The sequence below is a fragment of the Patiria miniata genome, unplaced genomic scaffold (genome assembly GCF_015706575.1).
Source record: "Patiria miniata isolate m_02_andy unplaced genomic scaffold, ASM1570657v1 HiC_scaffold_6, whole genome shotgun sequence".
NCBI lineage: Eukaryota > Metazoa > Echinodermata > Asteroidea > Valvatida > Asterinidae > Patiria > Patiria miniata.
This window is the reverse complement of record NW_024037073.1, coordinates 1,171,767-1,196,350: the sequence shown is the minus strand read 5'-3', so window position 1 is coordinate 1,196,350 and position 24,584 is coordinate 1,171,767. Positions and strand designations below refer to the sequence as shown.

Here is a 24,584-nt window from a genome sequence, read left to right as displayed (position 1 = left end):
GTTTAGTGTCCTTAACGTCTTGGGACTTTTTGCACAGTCGTCAGTTTCTGTAATTTTCTGTCACTACCGTTGACAATAAGAGCTCAACAAAACTAGAGGTCCCTTGCGCCTTGGATAATGCAAATTATCATGTATTATTTGGGGGGTTTTTTTCGTAGTCAATTTTACTTTCATAAGATGGAATTTTTCGTCAGGGCGATTAAAATTCAGCGTTGGGTTTAGCCGTTTACCGACGTATTTTTTTGTTATATAAACACTGTATACATGTACTTAGTGTTGACCCGAGAAAAAAATTATTCCGGCGGGATTCGAACTCACAACCTCCTGCTTGTTAGTGCAGACGTATTTATGCCACTCGACCACCGGGCTTGCCAGGAAAGGCTGATTGGTTTGAATCCAGACTATTCATAACATGGAATTTGCGACGGGGTGATGTATATTCAATATAGGGTTTGACTCTTCACCAACGTTTAAATAAAAATATAAAAAAGGCGTCGGCGAAGGGAAAAACCCAATATTGAATTTTATTTTCACTTCGTTGTTTTCTTCCTTTATTATTTTCTCAACATTTGTGTTGATATGCTTAAAACTTGCCGGAACACCTCCCAAATGCTTAACTCTTTTCTATTTTACAGAGCCTTGGTAATAAGATTGAAGAAGTCCATCATATGGTGATTGTCGGGCGTCATTGTCTGTAACCTATAATGGGAAAAAAAGAACCATCAGGTTAATTAATCGAAAGTGCTAGCAGTGTTGCTCTTGGGATCGAGGTTAAGCACATGAGTAGTTGTGGCATTGGGAAGAGGATATCACTTGAGGCCGATGCAATGATATGATACTGCTCTCGAAAAAGTGTTTGATGGCTCAACATCGACCCTGAGCATTTTTTTCAAAGGTATAAATTCTGTAGCTTGAAAACGAGGAACAAATTTCCTTTCGACACTGAGTTCAATCGCAGATGTCCGTGTCCGGCATGTGTCGCATAGGGGCATTAGTGGTGTTGCTGACTCTGGTGGTGCGTGCACAAGCGTCGCATTATTTGGGTAAGTTTTATGAGGCGATCCTAATGATGTATCGAGAGAATTAATCGGTGAGTCCGGGATTTGGCATGGATGATCGAGTGTCGCTTGGATGGGGGCGCCACGTCGTTGGATCTACCTTTGCCACGGTCATACACATCTATATCCATGCCATTTACCTTAAACTTGATCGGATCGTGTGTCCTCCCATTGAATGAGTGTTACGAAACAAGTTTATTGTGACGGTGGTCATAACTGCACCGGGAATCTTCTAAGACGAATTTGAGTAAAGGCCAAATTTGAATGCATTCTGAATATCATCCTTTTACTGATCTTTGTAATATCTACATTTGCATTCAATTTTGGTAGCAAATAATATAGGAGTGTCTTGCAAGTGCTTGGGGTTTTTGGCCGACTGTCCTCTGACTGTATAAGCCAGTGACTGACTAATATTATAGGTTCACACACTCCCGAACTAGTTATGAATACAACAAGAATAAACTAAGAATTGAAATTGGTTCCCGAATCACCCCGAAAATATTGAACATGTTCGTATTTAACGATCTTTCACCGAACAAACAGAATCACCCCCAGGCAGTCAAGAACCATCCCCGATTTACTCAAGAATTTCCATTCGCGCATGGCGATTCGGCTTAAAAATCGGGAATTAGTGAACCTAGCATAACTGACTATCTCCCCGAATGACTGATATGTCACTGAGTATACAAAATGTTCTGATGTCAACCTTTCGGGTCCAATCCAAGTTTTTTTTAATCACAAAAGTATCAATCCAGTCACTCTCTATCTTGTTATAAGCCCACTGCCGATAACGCCATCCTGATAGGCCTAATTCATCATTTTGACAACCAAAACAGATCATATAGTTAACCAACAACTCCGTAATCTAGAGTCGTTACTACATTCAATTTTTATCTTGATTTTATTTTCTTCAGGACCACCAGTAATAACTAAGACTGCCTGCCAGGGGACGACATTGAACATCAACTGTCCGGCCGGGCAGGGTCTCAACATCAAATCGGCCAACTACGGACGCATCCCAGGCAAGACAGCCTGCGGCTCGTACGGGTTATCGGGCTGCTATACGCCCAACGCCCTGCTGGCCGTACGGGCCAAGTGCCAGGGGAAGAGTTGGTGTAAGGTCCCGGCAAATAAAGGGTTCTTCGGGGGCAAGTGCGAAGGGAGCGGCCAATACCTGCAAGTGAGCTACACATGTGAGTTTTGGTATGGTTATTTTAGGCAGTTATGCTGAATATTGGAGGGTATACGGGCAATAGGTTTGCGAAGATCACGACAGTCCAGTTGCCTGCATGTGTACAAGGGCGGATCCAGAACACAATTTTGGGGGGGGGGCAAACAAAATTTTGGTCCCCCCCCCCAAAAGTGGGTCTAAAAAATTACGGCGTGGGGTTCGGGGCCCGCTAGGGCCCCGAAAAATTTTTGGATTCTAGATGCTCTGTGGTGCGATCTGAGGCAATTTCTGACCACTTTAACCAATTTTTTTGGAGGAAAAGATGGTGGTGAACTCATTGCCTGCCTTTATTGCGATGTCACATTAAAAAAAAAAAATTGGTTTCGTTTTGGGGGGGGCCATGGCCCCCTTTGGCCCCCCCCCCCCTGGATCCGCCCTTGCATGTGTAGGATTTGTAGGGGGCACTGGCTCAACTTTTATTGGATAAGCTAACTTGAGTGTATAGGAAGAGGACTCAATATGGATTACGGTATCTTGTCCATTCAACGATGAGCATTCGTTTATCCCAAAGCTAAGTCTATAAGACTATATTAGATTGTACATGTATAGCCTATGCAGACTGTACAGGGTGAGTTAAAAAAACCCACGAAACCCAACTGTCGGGACCATTGTTTTAGTGAAGTTCTAAATGTAGCACTTTAAAAATCAAGGATATGAAAGCCCAATTCATAAGCTTTCTTTTAGTACAAGAATCATTCAAATCGCTTTTGTACTTTTCAAGTTACGGGCTTTTAAATACGACCACCGTTTTAAAGTTCTGTCCACGGATCACAAAAGTAAGTGTTCGTTCAGCATAACGAAAACAAATCACATCGGGATGTGTGAATTGTTTTCGTTTTGCTGAAAAAACGCAAGAAGGTGGTGTCATCCGTGGACATAACTTTGAAACGGTGGTCGTGTTTAAAAGCCCGAAACTTGAAAAGTACATAAGTGATTTGAATGAATCTTGCACTACAAGAAAGCTTATGAATTGGGCTTTTACATCCTTGACTTTGAAAGTGCTACATGTAGAACTCCACTAAAATAATAGTCCCGACATTTGGGTTTCGTATTTTTTGACACACCCTGTATAACCCTTGCCTTTTGTTATTCATCATTGCATGCAATGAAGTAGCTTATGCTTAGGCTACAGGCAAGTTCTTTTCAACTATTCCACCAATAATTATATGAAAAGTCCAAAGTCCAACATTCCCGGACCTGCATGATTTTTTTTCTGCAAGCATTCAGAAGTAAAATAGTATTCTAAATTATCTTGATCACTGTGGAGAAAAAAAAAGTTTGAATCATTCGTATATAAAGTCTCCGCCTTTATCTCAATGACATTCTTATTCCTTTCAAAACATTTCGCTTTTTTTTGTCAAGGTGACTACCCAATAATGCGAACCAAGTTTGCCTGTCAAGACAGCACACTGAACATCGACTGCAAAAAGGGCCACCATATTGCCATTGACCACGCCCTTTTTGGCCGTGTCCATGGCAACGCAGTCTGTCCAACGGACCCGTACTGGCTCAAGAGTGTGCACTGTGTGTCTGGTGCCGGACTCAAAGTGAGTTTATTTTGAATGACAGGAAGGGAGTCTCATTAAGTGGTCAGTAAAAAAAATATTTTAATCTTTTCAGTTTCAATTATTTAAATGTGTTTGTTTGTTTGTGTGTTTGTTTACAGCTTTGTTTTCTTTAAGGAAAGTGGCTTTAATGTCCATGTTTTGGACTTTTTCTCACCATTAAATTCCTTAGATTGTCAAAAGAAAATGCCACGGCAAGCGGTGGTGTAAAGTGCGTGCTTCAGTCGACTTGTTTGGAGATCCATGTCCGGGAACGCACAAGTATCTCTTCGTTCGCTACAGTTGTAAGGCGGTTTGATTTTATCTGTGTAATTGTATGTATAGGAGAAAATTACAATATCAAAAGAGGCGACATTATTTATTAAGTATAAAAGCAGCATTCAGACTGGTATACGGAATTTACTTTATGCTAAACCATAATGCACTGCGGTAGCAACATTTTCCAACTTCATTCGCGCGCTCTGGTCCTTTTACAGACCAGAGTTTTTACTCATTTGTCTCAGTTTGAAACATAGACTTAATGTCCTCCTCAATTAACGTGCACTAATTTTCTTGGCTTTGTTTTCAGGCACACTAAGCACGGATTCCAATTCTAACCCGGGAAGCAACTCAAGTGGGCGGTCTTCTTCTGGTGGGAGTGGCTCCAATTCTTCAAGTGGGGGTTCCTCCTCCGGTGGGAGTGGCTCCAATTCTTCAAGTGGGGGTTCCTCCTCCGGTGGGAGTGGCTCCAAATCTTCAAGCGGGGGTTCCTCCTCCGGTGGGAGTGGCTCCAATTCATCTGGTGGGCGTTCCTCCTCCAGTGGGAGTGGGAGTGGCTCCAATTCATCCGGTGGGCGTTCCTCCTCCAGTGGGAGTGGGAGTGGCTCCAATTCATCTGGAGGCGGATCTGGGAGTGGTTCGGGTGGATCCTCAAGTGGCCACTACCACTAAATGCAACAAATTAGGGCCTACAACAAATCTCTACTTTTACTTGGTGGATGGAAATTAAAGAAGACATGAGGAGTTTTGTTTAACATGCAGGCATTTATCTGTTTCAATTTTTTTTTTTTGGCTGTCTTTGAATTGGCTCCATAATGTGTACCAAGAAAAGCAACCGAGATAAGCCTATTGGTAGGTACCTATCACATCAAACCATAATATTCACACCTTGGCTATGAGATTTAGGACTGCGAGCTTGTGGTTCTGTCACGGTGATAGAAATTTGAACGAAATTTTGCCTTAAAATGCTCCATTATGTAATGGAGCGTACATGTACAGGCATTTTTTTTTCAAAATGGCGATGAGCTTCGGGACTACTTTTAGGGGTGATCATCTTTGGATAGTCATTGCTCCCAAAGGTCATAGGATACCCAAAATAAAAGATGATGAAAAAAGCTTTATTTTACGTGTCTCGAGCACCTTGGAGAGTTGTATTTTTCCTGAATGTCACGAAGTGGTGGTAATCATCACTGGCAGTTTATTTACTGGTCTGCAACCAAGAACGTATATTCGCATTTTTTTTTAAAGTATGGCGGGCACAAATAGGAGGGCGCCATTTGAAGTGGAGAGCATATTTTTTTTTGCACGAGAGGGCGCCGTTTCTTATAAGCCCATGGATGAAGGAAGGTACACGTCCAGTACGGGGCGCGCGATGAGGGATGTCCAAAACCTCGGATTTGTTGCATGATCTCTTGGGAGCCTTAACTGGAAATATTTTAAGTTTTAAAATTTCGCCTCGTACTAGGTGTTGATTTTCTTGCAACAAAACATGGCCCGTGTAGTAGAGGTAATGCCAAATCTAGGGGTCTAAAAATACCCTGGCTGGACCTGAATCAGATGACGAACCGTTCTGAAACCATGGTAAACACAGAGCGGGACTTTTTTTTGGGGGGGGGGGGGATTAGACCTATCTGCTGCCAGAAAGTAATTCAGACGTATCTTTTGTTCGTAATGGGTGCAAAAGCAGCCCGAAAATAAAAGCGTAGCTTCAGCGGATTGAAAACGTCAAAAAGAGAAAATAATTAGCTCTTTTCTTTACACTAAAACATACAAATTAACAATTGTTCGTTAGTTAAAAAAAAATCAAAAACGGTGAAGATCACGGGTAGACTTCAAAATGCTGTAACGAAGACAACCAATATTTCTTGCAAATTCGTACTAAGATTTACAATTCAACGTGGCGTAGAAGGAAGAATCACACCTGCCGGTAATCCTATAGACCTTCATCATGGTACCCCCGTTTAATTCATGTTCCCTGTATCCAATAAAATCACTGATAATGGTTTTTGTGCAAGAAGGAACTACATACTATTTTCCTTCTAGCCTCGCTCTGGTTACGTCGATTTGAATGGGAGAAACCCAATGGCCGCAACATGATAATGGTCTATACCACCTGGCAGCGAGATGTTTGCACGGATGTTGTGCTGTGCGGGTGGAGTAGGGATACCAGCTGAACAAAAGGACACGTAAATGCACGTACGTATATTATCTCTTATACAATGTAGAAGGATCTTTGGCAGATGCCCATACAAATATCATGGACAGTACCGTTGTTGAAATTTAAATATCAAAGCAATTTTCTGCGACAGTTATTTACCCGGGAATACTCACGCGGGCATTCTTTGAGTCTAGATGCAAGCAATGGGCTTTTAATATCTGGACACACCTGAACAAAGCTGGACGGTTACGAGGGCCGTAAATGAGGGCAAGAGCGCTTTCGTTTTGTGCTAAGAATGTAAAAGGCAAAGGTCCCCCCCTCATATACAATGGCTTAGGCCAAATAAAAAAATGTTTGGCGTCCCCACCCGCTTCCTTTTTGGAGGCTGCTTCCTTTTTTCTTTTTGTTAAACCGAAAAAAAGGATACATTTTCAACAGCGATATCATTTTGGCCTCTTTGTCCGTTGCATCTAGCACATATAAAGCTGGTATGCCATTTCCTGAGTCCAAAGGCGGCCATTTTTAAAACAAATGGCGGCCATCTTGAAAAATAGCCCGGTCGGGCGGACATTTTGGAGGGAAAAAGGGGCTTCCTGCTTCCTTTTTTCTCAAAAAGGCAGGGCGCGCAACATGTTTTTTTTTTATTTGGCCTTAAAGCTAGGAGCCTCGTCTTCGGCTGCTCATTGGGATCGGTCGTCAGTGTCTTTCTCCAACGGCCTTGTTTTTCATTGAGTAAAAAATATAGGAAACATTACAAGTCAAAAATCAGATAATTTTTAAAAATTATTTTCGAAGGCGAAAATAATTACATTTAACGAGAGAACACAATAAACTGAGTTTCTCATCGTGCAGCTTACATTTGTTTAAAAATGTACTACGTTTACCGATGACCTGCAGAAAAACAGTTAATGTCGATTTAGAGCTTTCTGATAGCAACTAACGGAGAGGTGGAGAGGGGATGGGGAGCACGGGGGCACGGGTCCCCGCTCGAAATCTGTGCCCTCCAGCCCCAGGTGGCCAAGCCTCCCGCTAAGAAGTGGGGGGGGGGGGACCAAAATAACACTTGTATTCGACTGAAGCTGTGAACAAAATGAATGTCCTCTCCAGAAAAAGAAACAACCAACAAGTGAAACCCCGCTATTCCACTGTGAATAGACCTTATTATGCGAATATAGCAGCTACCTTAGAGGACAGTTGCTTTGTTTTGCGGGGATTTTCATGAGTGTACCGTTTGCGCGTTCGCTGTTACTGAATTAAAACAACAAAAGATGCCCTCTGACATGGCCGCTACGCGGAAGGTCGACGGCATTACTACTAGCGGAAGCGATTGAACAGTATCTAACAATACCAGGTTGGCGTGCCATTACTTCACATGGCTGCCGCAAATAGTACATGTATGGTCCAACTAAAGAAAACACCCATGAATAGCCATTGATTTTTGGCACCCACCTGCGGCGAGTTTCTTTTCATCGGATGACACTGTTTGTGTGCAACTCTGTGAGCGTATATAGCGCCCACTACACCATTTTCATTTTCAGTCACTGCCACAGTTAGGTGGATTTTGGCACATCTTTAGCCGGTACCAAACCGTGTCACATCATCACGATGGCTCTGTTCAGCAAACGACGCCAGTTTTGTCTCGTATTTGGCATTTGTTTCTACACGGCAGTTATTATCGTCATCACATGGACCTTTAAGAAGGACACCGTCGTCAAAATAGCAACCAAATCCGGTGGGTTTAATGAAGACGAATCTTTGATATTTTGTTGTAATGTGACTGCCACACTCATAGCTCTCTGTATGCATCCTAGCCCCATAAATGTGGCCTATTTACTGGACTGCCTCCGTAAACATAGGCCACACATCCACATGTACAAAAAACGTGTCGACTTTGCCAAATTTTGATTTTCACATTTAGGCTTACTTTGTAATTTTTTTTTGCTTTAGAAGCATTCTTACCCTCTATATAGGCTAATCAGAAAGTGCTGCCTTTTTCAGATGTTAATTTTTGTGAAATTTCATGTTGAAATTTTGATACGCAAACGTGTGCAAATGTATCTGGAAATTTCACGAAAAATGGACATCTGAAAAAGGCAGCGCTTTCTGATAAGCCTATATAGAGGGTGAGAATGCTTCTAAAGCAAAAAAAAAACGTATAAAGTAAGCCTAAATGTGAAAATCAAAATTTGGCAAAGTCGACATGTTTTTTGTACATGTGGATGTGTGGCCTATGTTTACGGAGGCAGTCCAGTAAATAGGCCACATTTATGGGGCTACATGTATATGCATCCTAGCCCCATAAATGTGGCCTATTTACTAGACTGCCTCCGTAAATATAGGCCACACATCCGCATGTACAAAAACGTGTCGCTTTTTGCCAAATTTTGATTTTCACATTTAGGCTTAGTTTGTAGGGTTTTTTTGCTTTAGAAGCATACTCACCCTCTTTATAGGCTAATCAGAAAGTGCTGCCTTTGTCAGATGTCTATTTTTCGTGAAATTTCCAGATTCATTTGCACACGTTTGCGTATCAAAATTTCAACATGAAATTTCACAAAAATTAGACATCTGAAAAAGGCAGCACTTTCTGATTAGCCTATAAAGAGGGTGAGTATGCTTCTAAAGCAAAAAAACCCTACAAAAAAAGCGTAAATGTGAAAATCAAAATTTGGCAAAGTGCGACACGTTTTTGTACATGTGGATGTGCGGCCTATGTTTACGGAGGCAGTCCAGTAAATAGGCCACATTTATGCATCCTTGTTCCTCATAGTTGTGGCGCTCACAGTGGGCCTTTTGTACTCATTACATAGACGCCAGCGATGCGTATTTGACTCTAGGGGCCTATTTTGTCTAGCTCGACTGCGTCTGGCCGTACAGTACTATCGCAAGCTATGTAGTACGGCCAGACGCTCAATGCTTCCACACAGACTAAATTTTTTTTCCGCTGATGTAGCGATTTTGCTACAGATTTTGATCGCGATTATCTTCTCGTCCAGGACAGAAATATCCAAAGTTAAGGTTCCTAGTCGTAGAGGAACTCATACGTTTTTGAAAAAACGTTCTTTGGTCCCAATATTTTGATCCATCTGGCCAAAAGACGACTTTTAAGTCATCATCTTCCACAAATATCGTCCTGAAAATGTCCTCCATGCGATTTCAAAATGGCGGCCGCGTTGTATTGTATGCATTATGCGGGCGTGCTTGCAAATGCTATATACATTCCCTTTAACTCGAAAGCTTGGTGTCAGTGCAATGGAACAAAGGAAATGAAGCGGATGCATCAGGAGGCAACAAAAGGGAGAGAACAAAAGGAGGACACACTGGCATAGGGGCAAACCGTGCATATGTATCTATTGTGAATCTCGTGGTCAGTCTTAATTCGCTGTTATACATGGCAACACACGGGACGGGCCACTCATATCAGGTGCACACTGGTAAAAAAAAGCAACTCCTTTAGGCATATGCATTGTACATGTCGTAAATGTGTTACATCGTGCATTAATTTAATGTAACTGCTCTAGATTTGCGTTGGTTTCATGACTTTGAAGTGTGTTTATTCTTTCAAATTATAATCCCTTAATTTTGCATATGAGGCTGGTCATTTTGTGACTTAAAAGTGGTATTTATGTTGACATTGAGTAATTGAAATCGGCGCAAAGAGGTCAAAACTCGCCAAGAGGCCAACTTCGTCAAATGGGCATTCAAATTGATTTTCGTGTAGTTCGTTTTCACATCCAGGCGCTCAAATCTTTTACAGACACGCATTGCGCCCGGAAACTTATAGATCCGTCATCAAATTTCGACAAAATGGGACGGAATGCCGTTTCGCGTTTAAACTAGAACGGCGAAGCCGCCATGGCTCGCTGTCGAAGGCAGGAAGGGAGGCTGATGGTAGGGTTGGGGATGGGCATGATGGGGATCAGGATTCTCGTTGATGTGCCAGGGTGTAAGGGTCAGGTTGTCAACATAAATAGTCAACAAATGTCCTAATAAATACATGTACATATACACATTTCTACATGGAAGTTTTCCATTATTAGGATATTAAGGACCCAGTTGTGGAGCCTTTTTTCTAGCCCCACAGCGTCTTCTGTCTCCATACATGTATTACCATGGAAGAACTCTTGTGTAGTATCCACAAATGCGGAACATGAATGGGTATACATGTACTTGTAGACACCGGCATCATCACCACATGCCCCAAACCTTACCCCATCCCCGCCCTGTCCCCAACCCACCATAACCCCCTATCCACCCCAACCCACTATACCCACTCCATCCTCCCCCTACCCATCCTCACCCATTACCTACAAATCTCAATCCCACCCAAACTCCAATCCCTATCTCCTTCCCCTTCCCCCACCTTCCCTTACCCCAACCCATACCACCACCAACCCCATTCTCACCCACCCATACATCCCAACTCCTACTCCAATCTCTATATCCCAGTCCCACCCCTCCCCACCCTCTCAACCCCTACACCCACCCACCCCTACACATCCCCACCCAACCCCTACTCCAATCCCCATATGCTGCCCCTCCCCCACCCCCTCCTTACCCAAACCCTACACCCACCTATCCCATCCTCCCGCTACCTGTCTCCCCCTACCTCTCCCCACCCACCCCTACACATCTTTACCCCACCCAAACCCAGTATTCCAAACCCATATCCTCCACCCCATCCTCCCGTAACCCATTCCAATCCAAACCCCTATGCCAATCCAAACCCCTATGCCCCACCCTCCCCTACCTATCCCGACCCATCCCTATTCCGACTCCATAAAACCAACAGATCAAACCAGAAGCACTTTCACATACATATGAATGCTCCTCCAAAATGCATAGTGCACATGTTATACAGGTATACATGTACATGTACGTGTTATGCCAGTATACATACTTTAACAATTAAAAACTTTTCTTTAATCAAAATTCCTCAATAAAATCATAAAATTAACTGCAATGAAATGAACCTAATTGTAAGTTATAGAGATTATACATGTGTAAACTGCATTTTTTCCCACAAGTTAACTAGAAACAAAAACTTCAACATTTTTATCTGAATGCGGACGGACGTACGCCGGACGGGCGCCCGGACAGACGGACGGAAATTGGTATTACATAGGCTCGCATCTGCTTCGCAGCTCGCCAAAAAGCTTACTTTGAATTTCACTAAAGGAAATCCTTTTTTCCATAATAGGTTATTAAAAAAAGGAACCTTACAATAAAATCTTTTTAAAATAATGAAGACTGCAGACGTCATATTATTCTGTGTTTTCACTTATTATTCGTAGTAGTTATTTATTGTTTTGGGTTTACGTTGTTTTCACATATCCTTGTCGGGCTGTTTTAACGGTCGGGAAAACCTGCACCATCATGAAAATTAATTCTCAATTACTCTCTGTTGGTTCGAGAAAAAAATCCCATCTGGCCTCAGTGAATATATAATTTCAAATGTCCTCGTGTTACATAATAATCCTTTGTAAGGTGACTGGATCTCACTATTATGCCCAGTACCTTCAGTTAGATTAACAAGCAATGGTTCGTCAATAGACCTCGAAAACTTGATGCTCCAGTACCAGACAGGGCTCTGGAGTGCTCTGAAACGTGCAAAACTACATCAGGCCCACTTTGCTCGCAGTTTAGCTAGCAAATTTCTCCAAAAATTCCACTGGGGCAAAGAAAATGTCCTCAGTATTCCACCTACCAAGTTTGCAGACTCAATTCAACTTTTAAAGGAGATTTTTCTTCTTCAATATTTTGCACATGAGAGGGAAGTCACGTGATGGCTAAATACTAGACTGTTACATTTCGATCCATGGTACAACTATTTGAAAAGACTGACCTTTTCATTCAGTGTCAATAGTCTGGTGGCTTGACTATGGAGAAATGTGTAGTAAATTGAGACTAGTTCCTGCTTCATGCCACATGTTTCTTAAATTCTTTTGTCATATGGTTGATTGATGCAGTACTGAAGCTGTGTTGGACTGGTTGTTTTAGGTGCCAGTCTATTTTCTTGTTTTGCATGTTTTCAATACCTTAAGCTTTGGGACTCTCATACACAGTATTGAGAGTTCAAAATTGTCGTACTACTCCAGTACTAGGTACAGGATGGCATTGATGGTGCTGCGTAGGCCTAAGTATACAGAATATTCGGTACGTGCTAATTCTCAACAAAATAATCGAAAGTTTGTTGCCCAAAGAGTGAGTAAATATTAAGTAGAGATCTGTCTGATTTTCAGCTAAGCTAAAGAAAACTGGAAAAAAAAAACCACAATCACACTTCGTTCTTCTACTTCACTCATAACAAGTTTTGCTTGTTCAACCTAATTTAGAAAGATGAAATGCCATTTTGCTTAATATTCAAAAATACGTAGTTATTTAAAAACTTCTAACAAAAGAAGATTTTTTTTTGTACCCGCCCTTCCCCCCCCCCTCATTTTTTGGAACATGCATTATTATTTGCACTGATGCACAATATTTGCAATATTATGCAAAAAAATGTTAGGATACTGTTTTCCCCCTATATAAGGCAAAGGAATATATGGAAATATGGTATTCGTGGTTAGCTTCAATAAACTGGCACCTTTTTCGCGTAGGGGTAGTGTGATGGGCCTAAAAGACGTTATCAGTGGCGCACCCAGGATTTGGCTTTGGGGGCTCACAATTTTTTATTTTTATTTTTTTTTTTGGGGGGGGGACTATTTTGACGTTAGTGGCGCCACCTCCACACCTATTATTCTACTCGAAAATAGGCCACATTCATATCACCACGGTCAATTTTTGAAAAACGAAACTAACAAATTATCACGAAATCATTACTGGACTATTGTGTTAGTGAATGACAGTCTAAAGCATGCATCCTGTAAAATCATGGCACCTGGTTTGTTGACATTTTCAATAATAACAGAAACTGGTATTTTTGTATCAGTTTCCAAATCCATCCATTTCTGAAAATTACCACAAAAAGCAAATGTTGTATATTCTCTGCTCGGCGTCATTCACGAAAGATTCCGTTGCCGTGGTGTAAATGGTATACATGTAGTCCCTTATTTTCATTCGACCCGAAAAACAGCCTGTACATAGACAAATCCTGGCGCGCGTGATCACTGTACACGCGAACGGGGCCCTCTTACCAGATACGCCATTGAAAGGGGCCTTCGTGATAGAAGTGACAGCGTGCCAGGATTGATTTATAACCTCTGACTGACTGAGTCACTGGCCGACTGACAAAGTCACTAAGTATAACAGAGACTTAATTTCAGGTCCACTTAGACAAACCTATTTTTTGTGTGAATAATGTCTTGTACGCTAAATAGCTCGGTGGCTTAGAGCTAATTTTGGGCAAGATCGTGACACGCCGGATTAAAAGCAACAAATTGTGTACATTTGCTGTGTAGGTGCCCAGTAGATGTTCTACAGAGGGGGAAGGGGGAAGGGGGGGCCGATATTAGCAACCTAGGTCAAGGTCAGGCCAAGATCAACGTTCACATGGTGTACTTTACCGTATAGGCATTGAATTTCCACAATCTCCAAGTGAATCCAATCACACACGGGGTGTACGACATAATTTCAGCATAATAAGCCCAAGAAATCAATGAACTCATCTAGGTGCACTTGTGCAAATAAAAACTTGGAATTGTCATTACAGATATTTGCCTCATCCATATGGATGTACACTGTGTATGAATGTAGGCCTACAATATAGCCTAGGCCTACCGTGCCACAGTGAAACCTTACATCCAAGAATAAAAGTGTGAACTGAAACGATCGACCAAGAGGTTTTCAGAATATAAACATTGTTTGTTTTGGTGAATCAAGTCATACACAAGGTGTAGGACATGATATAATTTCAGCATAAGCCCAAGCAATCAATGAACACATCTGGATGCACTTGTGCAAATAAAAACAACTTGGACGTGTCATTATAGGTATTTGCCTCATCCATATGGATGCTCACTGTATATTAATGCAGGCCTACGTGTCCAATGCAGGCCTACTGTGCCACATCACAGTGAAACTAAACAGAAAGCTAACTGAATAATAATTTTCGATGGAACTTTTTCTGTTATGGTACCTGTAGGTCTTATAAATGTCAGATATCCTTTTAGGCTATTCAGAACCTAAATTGTCAGACTTTTTGATAATTCACTGCAGCCATGTACAGTTAAGTAAACACTGTGAACTTCGACCTTGGCCTGGGCCACTAAAACAGGGCACCTCCCTCCAGAATGTTTTCTATGGACATATACAGTAAGTGTACCAAATTTGGTGCTTCAATCCGACGCGATTGTTTCCTTCAATCCTTCAGCCACTGGACTATAGCCATATAAACCCGGCCTGGTCTCCCAAAGTAACGATGCTACTGCTAGCATTTTTAGCAATGCTGCAGTCCTGGGAACTTGAATAGCAAATGGGTATTATTCAGAGAGGATGCTTTTTTTCTCAGCTCTTGAGCTGCTTTTTTGGCTGTTAATAACGGTGGCAGCCTGATTATGAAGGTATACGATATTCCGAAGGTTCGTCAGACCGAAGGGTCGTGTGCCCGAAGGTTCATTAGTCCAAAGGCTCGACAATCCGAGGGTCCCATTATAATTAGTCCGAAAATGGAATAAGGTTAAATAATCCGAAGGCTCGATGGTCCGAACAGACAATAAGGTTCGATAGTCTGAATCGACAATAAGGTTCGATCGCCCGAATTACCAGCATTCACTCTATGCACGCTTACGCCACAAGCATGCACTTACTCTCAAATATGTATCCTTGTGGAGACATTTCTTTGTTCTCGTGTAGTAAAGTTTTCAATTTTGAAAGTGTAGTTTCAAAATGCTCTTATTTTAACCAGAATTAATTTCCTTGGCTGAAATTCGGACTTAATATCCCTTTTCTAAAACTCTTCCATTTGCGACGGATCAACCCACCTTGGAAATTCCTTGTTTTTGAGTAAAATCCATATATCTATTTCGTGAAAACCTTGTGGAGACCTATTCATCTATAGAAATTGCCTTGTGGAGACCTTTACAATGTTTTGTTCCCTATTGTGTGCGTGTCTCCACAAGGATACAAATTTGAGCACAAAGCCTCGATCGGACAACTTTACACAATAAATGTGCATGTAGCCGGTTCAGTAATTCCCGTGTATACACGGGAATCACTGAACCAGCTATATTTATTTAATGTGTAAAGTTGCCAGATCATACGCTCTGATGCATGCTTATGTCGTATGCGTGCAAAGAGCGAATTCAACATAATTGTCAATTCGGACCATCGAACCTTGTGTGCTCTCGGAATAATGAGCCTTCGGTCTGTTGAATCTTATTTTCGTTTCGGACTAATTAACCTTATTCTAAATTCGGACTACCAAACCTTCGGATAAATAAACCTTCGGATTATCGAACCTTCGGACTATAGTAATGTTCGTATTAACGAACATTGTTTCATTTTCGGACTAGTGAACTTCTAATTATGGGAAATGTGTGCGTTCGGACTATCAAAACCTTCGGATCAACAAACCTTCGGATTATTCAAATTAGGTTTTGCCCTTAACCTTCGGATTATCGAACCTTCGGACTATCGGGCGACCCCGTTACCATAATATTGTCAAGTATAGCCAAACAAATGACACACCGCCATTGGAAACGTTTTCTTCTGTTAGATTTGACAAACTTTCTCCTGTCAAAAAAACCTTGGGAGTATTAGCGCCTCAATCTTGGAAGAAATTGTCTCAGTTTATTGATGGTCTACCGTCTGATTAATGCTGATCGCCCCAAAATGACAACTTGATCGTACAATGCAAAATTCATTCAATCCTTCATGCCTGCTTGGTTTTTATTTTCTTTCAGAAATGACCGTTAATCCAAGATCCCACAATTATTTGCCAAAGGGCAGACGGAGAATCGTCATCATAGGCAGCGGACCTACCGCTCTAGGAGCTGTTCAGAGACTGTACGAATTCCAACAAGAACTCAACAACACCGAGGTTATTGTGCTTGAGCAGCGGGGACAACCTGGAGGCTTAGCGGTGTCAGAGAGGGACGATCAGGGGTTCTTGTGGGACATGGGAGGGCATGTCATCTTCTCTCATTACTCTTACTTCGATCAGACATTGGACCGGGCTGTGCCCAATTGGAACAAGCACGTGAGGGCAGCTTTCGCCTACATGAAGGGACCAGACGACAAGAGGAGATTCATACCTTACCCCGTCCAACACAACATCCACACCATGCATAAGCAGGACCAAGAAAAATCCCTGTCTGGGTTGGAAGAGATTACCAACAACCCGCCGGTCAAGCCGCCCAGGACCTTCGACGAGTGGCTTCTGCAAAAGTTTGGCAAGGGCCTCTGTGAGGTATTCATGAGAAAATACAACAAGAAAGTGTGGACGGTGGACACGACGGAGATGAACTCGGTCTGGGTCGGCGAGAGGGTAGCAGTGCCAAATGCCACGGCAATAAAGGACAAGATTCATAAAGCAAACAGCGGGAAACTGGCTAAGGATTCCGAGTGGGGTCCCAACCGATTCTTCCGCTTTCCCCGCTACAATGGCACCGGTGGGATTTGGTCTTCGGTGGCCAAACTGCTTCCAAGGTCCTGGTTTAAGTTCCACGAAAAGGTGATCGAAATTGATGTGGACAACAAGGTTATCACCATCGAGTCAACTCGAAATCAAAACTCCCTCTCCACACTGAGCTACTCTACACTGATCTCCACTGTTCCCTTGGATAACTTCGTCGGTTTTCTAGAAAGCAAAGACTCTTCCCTTGAGAGGATGAAAGGTATAACAGCCCAGTTGGTGTACACGCACACTCACATCGTAGGCATCGGCCTCACCGGGCAACCTCCAGATAATCTCGCTGATAAATCTTGGATGTACTTTCCGGACTCCGATTCTCCGTTTTACCGCGTCACCGTGTTTTCGAAGTATTCGAAAGACCACGTGCCTCACACGGGAGAGTACTGGTCACTGATGTGTGAGTCGGCTGAACCGATTCGCAGAAATATGTTGAATTGGAACCAAACTAATGTGGTTAGTGCGACCATCGAGGCTTTGGTCAACTATGGCTTCATCACCACTGATATGATTGTCTCCAAGTACTACCGTCGCTTGGACCACGGGTATCCCGTCCCCTCGCTCAAGAGAGACGCCATTCTGAAAGCGGTGCAACCATGGCTGGAGGCCAAAGACATCTTCTCTCGTGGACGCTTCGGAGGTTGGAAATACGAGGTTGGCAATCAGGATCATTCCTTGATGCAAGGGGTGGAGGTCGTGGACAGGATACTTAAAGGCGTACCGGAGGAAACCTACGCGGATCCCAATCGTGTCAACAGCCAAAAGAACACGGGCCGCGTCGTACATGCAGGGCTCAAAGATTATGAGATTGTCGTGGCGCATTACGACGAGTCTCTGGATTGGGTGAAGTCTTATGCAGACCACGCCCACGTATACCACAAAGGGACCAACACAAGCGCTCCGTTCGAGATGTATGCCTGGGAAAAACTACCGAACGTTGGGCGGGAGGGCCATACATATCTTCATCACATCATCACCCATTACAATAATCTTCCCAACGTGACGATATTTTTGCAAGCAGCATTCCGTTTTCACAGAGGATTCTGTCACAGGAACCCTTTGAGATACATCTCGTCCGCCCGAGCAGGCATCCCCTGCATACATCCTGACGAGCTGGTGGTCAGGAAGTGGGGCAAGCTGAAACACGTCGCCAATTTCAAGCAGGATCGCAAGGCAGGCCTCATGCGCGTTACGGCCCTCACGTTCGGAGAGTTTTACAGAGTTTTGTTTGGCGCCCCGCCGCCTAAGGACGGCATGCCTCACTGTTACTGTGGATGCTTTGGGGCAACGCGGGAGATGATTAGGAAACACCCATTGCACGTGTACCAGAAGGCCATTGCTTTCATGAACGATCATTCCAATCCAGAAGAAGGTCACTACATTGAAAGGTTATGGTACTGGATGTTCCTGAATTCATGATCAGAAAAAAATATGATTGTGATACTTAAAACCAAAGGCATAATATACTTTTTAAATGTAAAAATTAGAGCCTCGTGATCAGTAGCCAGTAGGATTATTTGCAATTTCCTGAAAGTTGAGTTGCATTAAATTTGGGGTAGTAAGTTGCGATTGGTCCGAATATGAACTATTTACATCGTATTTTAGGGTTCATTTGAAGCTTGGATGGTTATATCGCCATTTTGAATTATTTCAAGAAACCCAAATAATTATGTACATCTCGACGTTTTGATGTAAGATGCGCATTGTCCATGAAATAACAACACACATTGATGATTTTACGAGCAACTTTTTTTACGAGCTGCATGCGTCTCCCGCACTTGCATCATTCATAATAGTCCCTATAGGCCCTACTGATTATTTCAAGATTGCGTTCCTTTCTTGAAAATTCTAGCATCCACTCGCTGAACTCCGAACGGGAGAAAATTTTAAACATCTTGTATGAGACTCTGCGTGCCTTTGTTATCAGGATCGGAAAAGACATAAACAGACATATTCAAATAATCTAATAGCGTTTACAAACCCTTCACATTCCTTTCCGGTGCATATAATCTTATCTTGAGTTGTTCTTTTAAAGAAAGTTCCGACTTACTGCTCGATAAAATTGCTGTAGTGTATTTATTTTTAGATTTAAGCAATTCCGTAATATTCCCTTTTCCAATGACACCATGACCAATATATTACGTAATGAAATGTACTTTATAGAAATGTTATCGAACCAAAGTGAACGTAACTCAGGCATATTCTCACACTAATTGTATGTTTATTACACTCTATTTTTGTGATCAACCCGAAATAGTCAACATTGTAATTCCTGTGTGTTTGGTTAGTAATTAACTAAAGTCACGAAGAATGCAACTCTGTATAAAATTATCCCGAGTGTTTTAACCAAAACCCTGGCTTTTTAAAGCTTTTAATTGTAGCTTTAGGCTGACAATCATTTGTGCTATATATGACTTATCAATGTGTCTCTTAATTGTTTAGAAAATAATGGAACATCCCCTTTTACTTAAATTTCAAGAAGTGTTATTTTTAAAAGTCTGTGGTTATTTTTTTGCGTAATTTGATTTTATAAACTTTGAGGAAATCATTTATTTTATAAAGTTTCCTGTCGAAATAATGTTGTTTTTAATCAAGTTACATTATGACTGTTTTCCACCTTTTTTCTACAGAACTGTTCATTCAATAATTCCAATTTATTTAAGTGATTATGTAAAAGATTACGTTTTGTAAAAAAAACCACGTTTTAGTTTCACTTTTCAATAAGTCTCTGTACCTATGACGTCACAGTTTGTTTACGCACAGTCGTACTTAACATAGCTCTCGAGGACAAGGCGTGCATACTTTCCTACGGGAGCCTAGTGGGGACCACAGTTTCGTTGCCACATAGAAAAGCGCACAAGTAAACAGCGTGACGTCATCAGAACAGGGGCATTAAATCGTAAAGTGTTTCACGTTGATCAAGTTAAGTGATCCAGATTCATAGGTCCGTTGTCTATCGGTTTCCTCAGTGTATTTTAAATTATAAATTTTAACATGAACTTGGTATTTACTAATAAATAATTTTAACCAATTCTAACTCACATGCAACGAGTGAGAGGTTTTTGTTTCATTTCTCAGCGATGATCAAAGTCGTAACGAACTTTGTTGAGATTGCTTTATTAGGTTAATTTCACAGTGCCTCTGAGGGAAACAAGTCCCGCCCACTGCGCACCTGGGCATCCAACGCGTGAACCTCTCCAATTCACACTGCGCGTCATGATACGCGCGTGCACGCATTTCGGACATTGGTAACGGTTGAGATTGGTCAAAATACCATTGGGCGGGGCTTACTGTAATCCCTTGTGTCACTGTTTTTTTCCCCATGGCAATTAATTATGGCAACAAGCATCTTATAGCTTCCCGTGACAACATCTTGGCGAATTTATAATCCTGTTCCAGCGTAAAATGGATTCGATTTCTACCGTATGTTAGGATGTTGAAATCTTAGGAGGGAAAAGGGGTAAATCTCACACTGTTGACGTATTACGTTTTTGTTGTTCTCTTCCCCACCCTGGGAGGAAAAAAACGGGGGGAACCAATATTTTAGAATGAGGGTTGAAGTTATGGTCTGTTAAACTTGCAACTGCCAGAAAGGGGCCTGAGACGGGGTCTACCCGATGTTCCCCAATACCACTGTTCCCAGAAATCCTAAGGGTTAGGGTTTTAGGGCTATATGGTAAGGATTTCGGGGAATATCGGTATTGGGAACATCGGTATTGGGGAACATAGGTGTGCACCCACTGAAACGTGCCTGTCACTGGGCATGCATGCCCAAAAGTTAAATGCTGTCCAGCCCCTCCCCTCCCACCAATCAATTTTTCCATGGCCAACAATTCTCACTGCAGTACTGGTTAATACCCCCTTCCTATAACTACCTCGAAAAATCCTAGCGGTGTGCCTGCTCAGATGAACATGGGCGTCGCGAGGGGGGGAGGGGGGCGCTTCCCCCCCCCCCCTCCGAAAAGCAAAAAAAAAAAAAAGAAGAAAAAGAGGGAAAAAAAGAAAAGGAAAAGAGGCGCGAAGTCATCGTGGTGTAAATTTAATGAGTTGGGGGGGGGGAATGTACCTGCCCCCCTCTCAAACTGAAAAATCGAGAATATGTTGAGAAATACAGGAAAAAAAATTTGGAAAAAATGTTTTGCCCCCCTCTAGAAAAAATCCTGGTGACGCCCATGCAGATGAATGGTTGCAACCTTCCTCCATACAAAAGAATGAACAAACACACAAAACTAAAAAGCTTTGACATTACTTTTCCTTCTGATACTGAACCAAACTTTTTTATTTGCATTGTTACTAAATTAATGTAAATATTTTAATTTGGTAATTAGACATCAGACTATAATTCCTTCAAGCTGAAGTTCAAATTGTGAAATTGCATTGTTGGACAGTCATCTCTTTGTTCTATACGGTTGATCAATAGACATTTTTTTAAGGGGGGGAGGGGAGGAAAATGGAAGCATTTTATAGTTTAAGGACCCGATTGTGAGGAAAGTTTGGAGTATTTGTGTAAGTATTTTTAAAAAAAAACTCAATTTGGAAAACTTTTGGACAAAAATTCAGGTCGGTGGTCAGGATTTTTTTTTTGGATAAGGTGGTAAAATTAGTATGGAATTCAGACAAGAATTGTGGAAAACGAAGCGTCATTATGTTAATACCAAAAACAAACCTTTTTTTTTTAAATGAACTGATGTTTGGTATGGAGATTTTTTGGGGGTGGTAGGGTTCTAAAACTTTGTTTGATACCTTTTTACCAATGCTAACTCCACGATTAGAAATGTTGCTGTGTCAGTGAACCTCCTACTTATGTTACTTTTATATAAACTCTAAAATCACACTCATTTGATAGTTTGTAGGACATAACTCCTGCACGTTTATCAGATGACAGGTTCAATCTATGATGGACATAGACCGAGCCAGACTGATGAACCTAATGCTTTTTGCACCAGTAGCGGACAAAGAGGTACTTGTGTGTTCCCTTGCATGGGTTGCCAAAGGTGTAGTTGTTGGCTGGAACGCTGCACCACTTCTTCCCTTCGCATTTATTCTTCACAACCTGGATAAAACGAGAATAAAGAGTACAGTCGAGTCTCGTTAATACAAACTCTGTTAATACAAAATTCTGGTTATAACAAACATAAAGCCTTGGTCTCGACTGTGCATACATGTACATGTACAGGTATGTGCACAATGAATGGGACTGATATTCCTCTTAATACAAAATTCTGATATAACAAACAATTTGCTCGACTGTATTTTGTAATGGAAATAAACGGACAGCATTTACGAATTAAAGTCAGAGTAAACAAAGAAGTGTTTGGCCCTGTCTAATTTACTTGGTTCTGCCTTGCAATTATACAAGCATGGGCATCGCCAGGATATTTTTCCAGAGGGGGCAAAGCACATTATTTTCCAAAATCCCTTTCTCTAGCATATTCCCGCGATGCAGTCGGCCGGCTGTATCACTGGGAAGCATCCATTATTGGATTGGGGATGCTGTTCACAGAATGCTTGATTAATGCACGTTTCTTTTTTCTCTCTCTCTTTTTCAAAAGATTTGCTATAAAATACTTCACTCGGTGGCAAAATAAAAAATAGAATGTCCAAATCTTGTTTTTCGAATGATAATATAATGATGCATGGATTCCAAACGACCCAGGAATTAGCTTTCGACCCTTCGAGCAATCCATTCTATCCAAGCTGTGTTGCATCGCGGGTTATCATTGGCCCTCTCTATGGAAACATAATACATATGCATTTTGCTGGGCGCATAAATGAATAATCGTGCGAATTCATATAAGTCATGTCGTTAGACCTGTCGGATGCCGCATGTAAACACGATACAGGGCGCCAGCTAGCGCCATGCTAGTTAATATTGGGGGGCTCGTTGGACAAAACACGACGGTATCTAACGACTTAATTTCAAGTCTAACCTGACTCCACATTTAATATAATAACGAGTTCTTATATAGCGCTTTTAACTATAGATCAAAGCGCTTTATTCATTATTACACCCTGATCATTTAAACATTAAACATTCCAAATCCCATCTCAGCTCCCTGGGGAGTATACAGCTTGATGCTGCCTGTTAGGCGCAAGCAAGCTTATTCAATCACAATAACCATCTCTGCCCTCACAGGTACCCATTTACTTCTGGGTGGAGAGAAGCAATGAGTGACAAAGTGCCTTGCCCAAGGGCACACGCACCATGACCCAGGCTGGACTCGAACATACAGCCTGCAGAATTACCCGCAGACTACGAATCCAATGCCCTTAACCACGAGGCCACAGCACTCCACGCGTTTAGTCCATGCAAAATTTTTATCATAATTATTCAATTATTCACAGATTTTGATATTATCCCGTCTGCCTCATATCTCGCAGCAAGTAGAAAGATGCATTTAGTAAACCACAGATTAATTAAACAGTCTGGACAGCATTCTCATGCTGTGTGTAACCTACCGATAAAGCGTTTTCAGCTTGGCAGTTGAAATTGCCCAAGGAGTTGCTGTTGCAAACGGCGCTTCCATGCACCCGACCGTAGAGGGCGTAATTAATCTTGATGACGTACCCAGACCTGCAGTCCAGTCCCAAGTTACTGCCTTGGCAGACGACCTTCTTCTGCATGATTGGGTAGTCACCTGGCAGAAAGCAAACAACAAAGTGAATCCAACTCGTTTCTAGGAACACCCAAACTTCCAACTCCACTGATGACGGCGACATTTTGTGGATGAAATGTTAATTTCATCCCATACAAAAATGTTTGTGATGTTAGGAAAGCAGTGTACTTACACTTGTAATAAACCTTGAGATACTTGTGCGTCCACGGGCAGGGGTCGCTGAAGAAGGCGTTGGTTGCGGGGACCTTGCACCACCTCTTGCCCTGACACTTAGTCTGGACGGCCAGCAAGGCGTTTGGAGCGATGCAGTTCTTGTTTGCCGTGGTGCCGCAGACGTTCTCGCCGGAGTAGCGGCCGTAGTTTGCGTCGATGACGCGGATGCCCTTGCCAGATGGGCAGTCAATCTGAACAAACCCGTCCTGGCAGGCCTGCTTCACCAAGGGCTTCTCTTTACCTGTGGAGGTCACACACGGAAGACAATTTCTTCAAAATTGAAAGCAATTTGCCGGGGTTTTTTGGGAGGGGGTGGGAGGGGGGAAATCGGGGAAGGATAACCTGTCAGTGCTAAACAAACTCAAGTTGCATTCCGGTATCACACATCATCCAAAGTCAATCACAACTTGTCTAAAGTCAAGTAACCAGCTCTTCAAATGTTGTCCGTGTTCCTGTAATCTTGTGCCCTGACTTGTGATTGACTTAGCACCTTAAAATATAAACATACGTGTACCTGAGACATTAAGAGCATTTGAATCTGGTACCAAATCAACTTGTTAGATAAAACCTTGAAATCCGAAAAGATTTGAAATCAGAAAAGATTTTAACAAGCCTGTCTCACCATAGTGCAAGGGGAAAGAAAGCTGCCTAAAAATCACTTTTAAGAATTCTATTAAATTTAGTTGTTTGTTTGTTTGGGGGGGGGGAGGTGGAGTTGGGGGGGGGGGGGGGAGGGTCGCCTCCCTGAAAAAAAAACCACTGGGGTGCAAGTAACCAATTTTTAACTGTATGTACACAAACCAATAGCATCTTTGCATGAGAATAATGCACAAAGGATGAATACACGACTAATACCACACATAAGTATCTACATGTATAATGTTTTCACTTTGATTCTCAGAGTGTAGCACATA

The 24,584-nt window shown here is 42.1% G+C and overlaps 3 protein-coding genes across 4 annotated transcripts; 2 read left to right on the top strand and 1 right to left on the bottom strand.

The window, feature by feature from the left end:
• Window positions 1–859: 859 nt before the first annotated feature.
• LOC119743208 (L-rhamnose-binding lectin CSL3-like) lies at window positions 860–4,871 on the top strand. The gene is made up of 5 exons (XM_038219591.1): window positions 860–1,043; window positions 1,973–2,251; window positions 3,652–3,836; window positions 4,027–4,138; window positions 4,423–4,871. The coding sequence occupies exons 1-5, from the start codon at window positions 959–961 to the stop codon at window positions 4,782–4,784; spliced, it is 1,023 nt and encodes a 340-aa protein (XP_038075519.1). The 5' UTR covers window positions 860–958; the 3' UTR covers window positions 4,785–4,871.
• Window positions 4,872–6,227: 1,356 nt separating this feature from the next.
• LOC119742791 lies at window positions 6,228–19,881 on the top strand. 2 transcript variants are annotated; one of them, XM_038218962.1, is made up of 2 exons: window positions 6,228–6,308; window positions 16,113–19,881. In XM_038218962.1, exon 2 carries the CDS (start codon window positions 16,115–16,117, stop codon window positions 18,257–18,259), a length of 2,145 nt encoding a protein of 714 aa, XP_038074890.1. In that variant the 5' UTR covers window positions 6,228–6,308; window positions 16,113–16,114; the 3' UTR covers window positions 18,260–19,881. The 2 variants fall into 2 exon arrangements, with proteins under 2 accessions (XP_038074890.1, XP_038074889.1); XM_038218961.1 differs by lacking the exon at window positions 6,228–6,308 and adding an exon at window positions 7,523–8,002.
• A 1,686-nt stretch (window positions 19,882–21,567) lies between these two features.
• Window positions 21,568–23,911, bottom strand: LOC119742382 (the record flags this gene model as incomplete). The annotated part of the gene is given in 3 exon segments (XM_038218281.1): window positions 21,568–21,893; window positions 23,300–23,478; window positions 23,630–23,911. Coding segments are annotated over 3 exon segments (587 nt in total), but the record flags the coding sequence as incomplete, so codon positions are not given.
• Window positions 23,912–24,584: the final 673 nt, after the last annotated feature.